We start from the raw sequence: 10,000 nt of genomic DNA on the forward strand, positions 1-10,000 counted from the left end.
CTGGAGAGCTGTCACAGCATGCCGGGAGTTGTAGCGTCCCGGGGGAGCGCGCCGGGAGTTGGAGCGCGCTATTGGAGCGCGCCGGGAGTCGGAGTGTCATGGGGGGGGGGGGGGGGGGAGTGACAAAAGTGCAGTGTCGGGAGTTGAGTTGAGCAGGAGATTAAACCATTTCTTTGAGTAGCATTGGGATGTATTAATCCTCTGTCAGGTTTTTATTGCTGTGTCCCCCGCTGGGTAGATTCTCCCCCTTTATTATGGTGACTGTTATCACCCAAGACAGAATGTCCCTAGGAGAGGTGAGGGGAAATGTTTCAGTGGGGACACCTCTTCTGGTGATAGCTACCCCCAGTGGTGTTTTATCACGATTTGTAAAGATTTCCTCTTACTTCCTGTTGTATCTTCTGGACAGGAAGTGCAGGGAAAAGAACTCTCCCCAATGGGTGGAAGGGGTTATTACTCTTACCTACTCTATCCAAATCCAATAAAATCTTTGGCTATTCACACATCTTAACTGTCATTTTTCTTCTTTGTTCCAGACAAGAAAAAATCCAGGAAGCGTCACTATGACGAGGATGATGATGACGACGATGAACTCCCAGGCAATGACCAGGAGGCCGTGCCATCCGCGGCTGGGAAGCAGGTGGATGAAACCTCCCAAAAGTTGGACGAGTACGGAGCTAAAGATTACCGATCGCAGATGTCCCTGAAGACCGATCACTCCTCCCGTCCGCTGTGGGTGGTAGGTGTCAGAGGAAAACGTAGGGACTGCCATGGCTGGCCTTTCCTTCACTCACCTCTCATGATGTCCTTCTTGGCTCAATATTCTGAGTCCCTGACACATCACTTACGCTTAAAGTATTGGAGCCAATCGTAAAAATGAGAGCCGGAAGGCAGGCATTTTCAGAAGGTCAGGAGAGGGAGGTCAGACCATATTGGCCCCATAAAGAATGAGGAAGGACTTCTGGTTACAAAGTATGGGGAGATGGTGAAGATTTTGAATTTATTCTTCTTCCCCATCTTCACGAGGGAATCGGGGGGCTTCAGTAACCAAAACTGCAGTGTTTATCCTCGTGACACATCACAGGAAGCACCTCCATGGTTAAAGGAGGACAGAATTAAAATTAGACTTGGGAAGCTTAATGTTAATAAATCACCGGGACCAGATGGCTTGCACCCGAGGGTACTTAGGGAACTCGGTCAAGTAATTGCCAGACCATTGTTCCTAATTTTTACTGACTGGAATGGTACCAGCTGATTGGAGAAAAGCCAATGTAGCACCAATATTTAAAAAGGGCCCAAAATACATCCCTGGGAATTAGACCAGTTAGCCTAACATCAATAGTATGCAAGCTCTTGGAGGGAATGATGAGGGACTATGTACAAGATTTTAGTAATGAGAACGGTATCATTAGCAGTAATCAGCATGGATTCATGAAGAATTGTTCTTGCCAAACCAACCTATTAACCTTCTATGAGGAGGTGAGCTGCCATCTAGATGAAGGAAGGCCCGTAGACGTGGTGTATCTGGATTTTGCAAAAGCATTTGACACAGTTCCCCATAAACATTTACTGTACAAAGTAAGGTCCGTTGGCATGGACCATAGGGTGAGTGCATGGATTATAGACTGTCTACAAGGGCGAGTTTAGAGGGTGGTGATAAATGGGGAGTACTCGGAATGGTTGGGGTGGGTAGTGGGGTCCACCAGGGTTCTGTGCTGGGACCAATCCTATTTAATTTGTTCATAAACGACCTGGAGGATGGGGTAAAGAGTTCAATCTCTGTATTTGCGGACGATACTAAACTAAGCAGGGCAATAACTTCTCCGCAGGATGTGGAAACCTTGCAAGAAGTTCTGAACAAATGAATGGGGGGTGGGCAACTACATGGCAAATGAGGTTTAATGTAGAAAAATGTAAAATAATGTATTTGGGTGGCAAAAATATGAATGCAATCTATAGTCTGGGGGAATGTAGGATGTCAAAGGACCTGGGGGTCCTAGTAGATGATAGGCTCAGCAATGGCATGCAATGCCAAGCTGCCGCTAACAAACCAAACAGAATATTGGCATTAAAAAGGGGATCAACTCCAGAGATAAAACGATAATTCTCCCCTCTACAAGACTCTGGTCCGGCCGCACCTGGAGTATACTGTCCAGTTCTGGGCACCAGTCCTCAGGAAGGATGTACTGGAAATGGAGCGACTACAAAGAAGGGCAACAAAGCTAATAAAGGGTCTGGAGAATATTAGTTATGAGGAAAGGTTGCGAGCACTGAACTTATTCTCTCTGGAGAAGAGACGCTTGAGAGGGGATATGATTTCAATATACAAATACCGTACTGGTGACCCCAAAATAGAGAGAAAACTTTTTTGCAAAAGGGAATTTAACAACAGCAAGAGAAAAATATAACAGATACAACCTTCAGCTTTAATTGGAGAAATGTGGGTAAATACATTTACATAGTAGGTGAGGTTGAAATAAAGGCACAAGTCCAACCCATGTGTGTGATTATATGTCAGTATTACATTGTATATCCCTGTATGTTGTGGTCGTTCAGGCGCTTATTTATTAGTTTCTTGAAACTATTGATGCCCCCCGCTGAGACCACCGCATGTGGAAGGGAATTCCACATCCTTGGCGCTCTACAGTAAAGAACCCTCTACGTATCAATATGCTAATGAAACGAAATAACCACTTGCCCCCTAGAAGATTTACCCCCCCCCCCCCCATGACCAGGCCATTTTTTTGAGATACAGCACTCCATTACATTAACTGACAATTGCGCGGTTGTGCGACGCTGTAAATAAAGTTGATGTCCTTTTTTGGGAACCAGTGACACGAATACAGTGATCAGTGCTAAAAAAAAATTAGCACCCGATCAAGGAGAGCTCCCACTAGCTCATCGTTGCCACTTATCACTGCCCACAGTGCCACCTATCAGTGCTGCCTTATCCATGCCTATCAGTGCCCACCAGTGCTACCTCATCAGTGCATATCAATGAAGGAGAAAAATTACATTTTTGCTAAATTTTATAACAAACTATGAGATCCGATTAATTTGGGTACAGTGTTGTATGACCGCACAATTGTCATTCAAAGTGAATCGGTGCTGAAAATTGGTCTGGGCAGGAGGGTGGGGGGGTTTAAGTGCCCGGTAAGCAAGTGGCCAAAAAAACATGGCTAATTGTTATCCTGACTCCCTCCATAATGAGTAGAATCCATCTACCTGCTTGCCCCCCTCCCCCCCCTTTCTATACCCCATATTCTGATCTCCCATTGGACATCGGCATTCACATTTCATTTTTCTTTCTCTCCCCAGGCACCAGACGGGCACGTCTTCCTGGAAGCCTTCTCCCCGGTCTATAAATATGCCCAGGACTTCCTGGTGGCCATCTCTGAGCCGGTCTGCAGACCTCAGCATGTTCACGAGTATAAACTTACAGCATATTCGCTGTACGCCGCGGTTAGTGTGGGCCTGCAGACCAGCGACATCATAGAGTATTTGCAGAAGCTCAGCAAAACTGGAGTCCCGGAGGGAATCGTACAGTTCATCAAGGTGAGAGCGTCACCGCCAACTGGTTGCGGGGGGTGGGATGGTCACTGTGCAGGAGGGAGGGGCCTGGAGTGCCGGCGAGGGACCCGAAAAGAGGAGGATCCGGGCAGCTCTGTGCAAAACCATTACACAGAGTAGGTAAGTATAACTTGTTTGTTTTTTATTTTAAACCAAAAAACAAAACTTTAATCACTATAATTGCCAAAGACTCCCAACTTTGGCATGGTTTTTCATCATTTGTTTCCTTCTACCCTCTTACAGCTCTGTACTGTCAGCTACGGGAAGGTGAAGCTGGTTCTGAAACACAACAGGTAAGTCCTGTTTTTCTGATGTCTTATTATATATCTGATTGTGCAGAATTCTAGATTCAAATGACATGATGCTCCCAAGATTCTAGGTAAGGAAGCCGGTCAGGATAGGGAGAAGTCCAGATCCAGTAGTATTGGAGGAGACAGATTCTGGTCATGCTGATTCGTTCCATGATGCATGGGACCTGGAACAAGCATGCGCATATGGAGTGTTCTGTAATCTAAAATACACATCGTTCAATGAAACCAGAATCCCAATGAAAGCGGAACTGTTGCCTCACAATGGGAGGGTTTTATCAGCAGAGGCGGAGTGTTCTCAATCCAAAAACCAGTGGGTGTGGCCAGCTGTTAATTGATAACTTATCGGTTTGTGACTGTGCAGTTTTTTTTTTTTTTGCCTTATTTCCCCTCTAAGGTCACACAAATTCCCATTGTTCTTCATTGTTCATTTTTTTTTTTTTTTGGGGGGGGTGGGGTGTCAACAAACACTTTAAAAGCACTGAAATCCAATGAATGAAAAAAGTGACCAATGGGCAGGGCAGTCAGTCTGGGGGAGGAGTGGGCTAAAATGATGCTGGATGTCCGCTAGCAGCTTGTGAGAAGCTCATTGTGCAGTGAAATCAAGATGACCCTTTATCTGAGGCGGGGCTCTATCTGACTTGCTGCAGCTTCTATTGCACATTGTGAGAAGCTCACAGTGTGCGGTGAAGTTGGAGGAGAGCCATTTCTCTCCAGGAGAGGAGCCGATACAACTGTGTAAGAGGGAAGGCTGGAGGACAGATTTAACATTTCTGTATGCCCTGTAAGATCAGATCTTGAATCTTTTGTTTAGGTTCGGGTCTGCTTTTGAAGTGTAGTGGTCAGGGATGCAAACTGTCCATAGGATCAGGAAGAACCACAAAACACCAACACTGGATAATTCGCTACATGCTTTACATTTGTGGCATACCGGATGCATTCTCTTTTGGTTCTCAGTGAGTGCAAAGTGTAAAAGCAGACCTCTGTTTATCAGCGGTCCGGGGGGAAGAATGGTGCGGGTAAAGGGACAGACTCCTCCCGTGGCAAAACTGTTTTGCATTGAACAAAGTATACGGTATATATGTATATGAGGTCTATATATACACACGGTATATGGTGTATACGAGGTCTATATATATACACACAGTATATGGTGTATACGAGGTCTATATATACACACAGTATATGGTGTATACGAGGTCTATATATACACACAGTATATGGTGTATACGAGGTCTATATATACACACAGTATATGGTGTATACGAGGTCTATATATACACACAGTATATGGTGTATACGAGGTCTATATATACACACAGTATGCGGTGTATATAAGGGCTATATATACACACAGTATACGGTGTATACGAGGGCTATATATACACACAGTATATGGTGTATACAAGGTCTATATACACACACAGTATATGGTGTATACGAGGTCTATATATACACACAGTATATGGTGTATACGAGGTCTATATATACACACAGTATACGATATACACGAGATGGATCAAGGAACACAAGTCTTGAAGGTGCTGTATTATGATATAAGGTAGGAGTGTCGACCTCCATTTCATTGTGTGCCTCATCAGCATTATGGTTGCTCTCAAAGGGCTGCTTGTATCTGTAAGACCAGATGTCCAGAACAACCCCCCTACATCAGTACTAAAGACCTCCCCCCATTAAAAGTTGAATCCCTCCCTTACATCACAGTGCACCCCCCCCCCCCCCCTTACCTTTCTCAAATGATCCCCCTTACCTTTTGCTACTGCTAGGAAGATGCTGGGGGCAGAGCTGGGAATCAGAAACTGCAGAGTTTAGAGGAGGACTGAAGTCTGCTGAATGCTGAGACTAGGGGAAGCACAGACGAGAGGGTACTGCAGCTGCAGGGTGCAGGATCTGTAGGAGTGGGCCCTCTGCTGCCGACTGCTGAGAAAAAATGGGGGGGGTGGTGACAAGAGAGGTGCCACAGATGCAGGAGAGGTGTAAGGTCCACATGAAATGGCCTGGCGGGAAAGATTTGGCCTGCAGGCCTTGTGTTTGACACATGTGGTGTAAGGGTCTCTTAAAATGTCCACACGTTCCCTCCTCAAGGTACTTTGTAGAGAGCGCCCACCCGGAGGTCATCCAGGACCTCCTACAGGATTCTGTCATACGAAGCTGCCGACTGCGCAATGAGGAGGGTGAGGACACCGAACTAATCACCGAGACCTTTACCAGCAAGTCAGCTGTAAGTCATGTCCATTGACTGGTTCTCTTTATCCCCTTCTAAACCGCTTCACCCCTTTTTATTTATAACTCTGCCTTTTGGCGTTTACAGATCTCCAAGGCCAGTGACCCCGCCAGCGGACCCTCCACCTCCCAGGTTCCCGAGACACAGAACAAAACCGACATTCCTGCCGACTTGTTCGACTTTTATGAGCAAATGGACAAGGAAGAAGAGGAGGAGGAGGAAACACAGACGGTCTCCTTTGAAGTCAAACAGGTAAAATTCGTTAGTTCTGATTGGCTACAAGTTATAACCCCTTCACACCTAACAGGAAAACAAATGCTAATGGCTAAGCACAATTTTACAACTTTGACGTGTTTTAGTAAAACTGGACATATCACCACAACTACTCTGTGCATCCAGGTGGATTATTCCGCATCTATTGCAGTGCAAATTGGGCTTTGAAGGAGAAAAATTTAAAGGAGAAAAATTACCTGCTTCATATTTTGTTATCAAATTTTGCAATGTTTTTCTTTTTTTATTTATTTATTTTGTTTCATTTTTTTTTTTTTTTTGTTTAGCAAAAAAAAAAACAGTGGTGATTAAATACCATCCAAAAAAAAGCTCTATTGTTGTATGAGCATGACAGCGCTGAGAGCTGAAAAGTGGCCTGGGCAGGAAAGAGGGGGTATAAGTGCCCTGTAAGCAAGTGGTTAAAGAATGGGATCTGATCCTTGCAATCATCGGATTAAGTTTACCTGCATTGGAATGAATTGTTACGTTGTATTGTTTCAAATCCTCCAATCTTTAGACGAGACCAGCTAACATATATTACTATAATATATTATATATATATATATATATATATATAAATATATATATATATATATAATATATTATATATATTACTAACAAATGATAGCTAATAAAATATTTGGACTTTTTACTGTTTGCGAGTTGCCGGTGACTTGTTTGATGCTCTCTTTTGGCCAATAGGAACACATTGAGTTGCTCCAGAAACAATGCATCCAACTGGAGTATCCTTTATTGGCTGAGTACGATTTCAGAAACGACACCATGAATCCTGACATTAACATCGACCTGAAACCCACCGCCGTCCTGCGCCCGTACCAGGAGAAAAGTTTGCGCAAGATGTTTGGCAACGGGCGCGCTCGTTCTGGCGTGATTGTCCTGCCTTGCGGTGAGAATTTTTATTATTGTGCTGGTGGTATGGTGTGGGTCACATGCTGTCAGCTAGGGGGCCCGGCATTCAGGCAGAGACACTGTGTGGCCATTTTTTTGTTATATTTGAGCTGCCCAAGGCTAGAGATTGCCTGATGAGGGACGTGGCACCCTGGGCTGTGCCGAAGCGGAGAGCACAGAAATAAAGGGCTCCGCTTCAGTGAGGGCCACAAAACATAATCCCAGTGCTGATTTCAGAAAATGTAGATCGGGTTGCCGTGCTTCTAAGTTAACATGCCTAGTTCTGAACGCCTTTTTCTCTTGGCAGGTGAAAAAACAGTGTTAAAAACTTGTCTAAAGCCACGTTTTTCAATTGCGTTCAGGTGCGTTCAGGCATGCCGTGCATGTGGGCGTTTATTTCATTGGCCAGTATATTAATTCAGGGCTTTTGAATGAATTTTCAAGTGATAAACCTGCTTAGAGCTTGGGTACGTTTACACATGTTAAGGTGTGATTGGCAATTTTTTTTTATTTTTTTTTATTCAGTTGAAATGCTTTTCTCCTGAATACACTGCAAATTTATTTATTTTTTTTCTGCTTCTAAAAGCCTGTAAACACCTACATAGGCTAACATGGAGGGGCGTTTTGAGGCAGGAGCAATGCGAGGCAGAAAAACACATTAGCAGCGCTTTCAGGAGAGGAGCTGTTCGGCAGAGACACAAAAAAAAAGTTAAAGGGTATCTCCACTTTCATGGGGGGGGGGGGAAAGCAAATAAAAAAAAAAAAAAAATACAGAAAAAAAATTGTATATAGTCATATTGTAATTGAATGTTTCTAAAAATGACCTTTCCGTTTTTTTTAATCTGCAGCCTCTGTAGTTTTCTGTAAAATGCAATATGGCCGCCTGGAGGTGTTTTGTACACAGATGGTATACAGAGTGCCCCATAGAAATGTATTTTTCCTGCTTTGTGTGATTGGCTCGTTGATTTTCCCAGAAGTCTGCACTAAGAGTACAAGTCAGATTTTGGGCATCCCCTGCAACAAAAATTTTACAGCTCGGCTGTTATCCTGAAGGAGCGGGACGGCACTTCCGCCGGCTAGAGTGAGACTGGAAGGAAGCCGGAAATAGCTTTGATCGAGTCTCCTTTGTGTGAAAGCGACGTCACTTCCGTTTTACTCTGCTGTCAATGGTGGCGATATTTAAAAAATGTACAGTATTAAGAATATCCGTTTTTGCTGATCGGAATACTTTAAAGTGCAAAGGAGGGATTTGGGGTCTTCTAGATCCCCGATCCCTCCATAAAGAGTATCTGTCACCACCTATTTCCATCACATGGGATGTTTACATTCCTTGTGACAGCAATAAAAGGGATCAAAATGTAAAAAAAAAAAAAAAATTAATAAGAAAAAATAAAAAAAATTAACGGTTACCAGGTTAGAGTTACAGAAGAGGTCCAATAAAAATAAATAAATAAAATTAAGAAGAAAAATAAAAATGTAAAGCGCCCCCCCCCCCCCCTCCCTGCGAGCTTGCGCAGCAAACGCTCACGTAAGTCGCACCAGCATATGTTAAGTGTTCAAATCGCCTATGTGAGGTATCGCCGTGAACGTCAGAGCAAGAGCTATAAATTCTAGCACTGGACCTCCTCTGTAACTCTAACCTGGTAACCGTAATTTATTTTATTTTTTTTAAGCATTGCCTGTGGAGATTTTTAGGTACCGTCGTTTTTCACCATTCCACGAGTGTGCGCAATTTCAAAGAATGACCTGTTGGGTATCTATCTACTCGGTGTAATATCATCTTTCACATTGTACAAAAAAGTTGCGTTTTGAAAGACTGTTGCGCAAATACAGTGTGACATAAAATATTGCAACGATCGCCATTTTATTCTCTAGGGTCTCTGCTAAAAAAAAAGTATGTGTGTGTGTATATATCTGTATCTCTATCAAGATAGATAGATATGTGTGTGTGTGTGTGTGTGTGTGGGGCTATATAGATGGATATAGATATGTGTGTATGTATGGATAGATAGAGATTTTAACTTCTATGCAGCAAATGTTAGAAATAGGCTTAGGCATGTAAGTGTTAAAAAGAAAAAAACGATCACAGAATTTTGGCTTCGACCACAAAGCTGCCGTGATCTGGTTATATTTGCAGTCCAGTTACTAATGTTAAAATATGTAAAAAAAAAAAAAAAAAAAAAAAAAAAAAAAAAAAAAGTGTGGTAAATGATGTGGACCTCCTGTGTGTTTTGCCAGGTGCGGGAAAGTCTCTGGTTGGCGTCACGGCCGCCTGTACCGTTCGGAAGAGGTGCCTCATTTTGGGGAACTCCGCTGTCTCCGTGGAGCAGTGGAAAGCGCAGTTCAAGATGTGGTCCACCATCGACGACAGCCAGATATGCCGTTTTACCTCCGACGCCAAGGACAAGCCCATCGGCTGCTCGATTGCCATCAGCACCTACTCCATGCTGGGACATACCACCAAGAGGTCTTGGGAAGCTGAGAGGGTGATGGAGTGGCTGAAAAGTCAGGAGTGGGGTCTGATGATTCTAGACGAGGTGCACACCATTCCAGGTAACTGGAGCAGACCTTCACCTTTAAAAAAAAAAAAAAAAAAAAAAAGTCTTGTTGTTCTGCCCCTTCACCCCCCCCCCCCAGTTTACCAGTTGTCAGGTATGTGATTTCATGCAGGAGGACCGCCCTGCTGCAGTATATCTGTGTG

General features: G+C 43.9%; 1 protein-coding gene across 1 annotated transcript in view; it reads left to right on the top strand.

Annotated features, from left to right (window-relative positions):
- Positions 1-10,000, top strand: part of ERCC3 (ERCC excision repair 3, TFIIH core complex helicase subunit) — a 72,171-nt gene that overhangs the window by 616 nt on the left and 61,555 nt on the right. The window contains exons 2-8 of the mRNA XM_077449654.1: positions 537-739; positions 3,319-3,555; positions 3,814-3,863; positions 5,982-6,117; positions 6,208-6,372; positions 7,093-7,297; positions 9,538-9,852. Coding sequence (XP_077305780.1) covers positions 537-739; positions 3,319-3,555; positions 3,814-3,863; positions 5,982-6,117; positions 6,208-6,372; positions 7,093-7,297; positions 9,538-9,852 — 1,311 coding nt within the window. The remainder of the gene's footprint in view (positions 1-536; positions 740-3,318; positions 3,556-3,813; positions 3,864-5,981; positions 6,118-6,207; positions 6,373-7,092; positions 7,298-9,537; positions 9,853-10,000) is intronic.

This window comes from Lithobates pipiens, unplaced genomic scaffold (assembly GCF_037356315.1).
Source record: "Lithobates pipiens isolate NorthernLeopardFrog02 unplaced genomic scaffold, aLitPip1_a1.2 Scaffold_22, whole genome shotgun sequence".
NCBI classification, from domain to species: domain Eukaryota; kingdom Metazoa; phylum Chordata; class Amphibia; order Anura; family Ranidae; genus Lithobates; species Lithobates pipiens.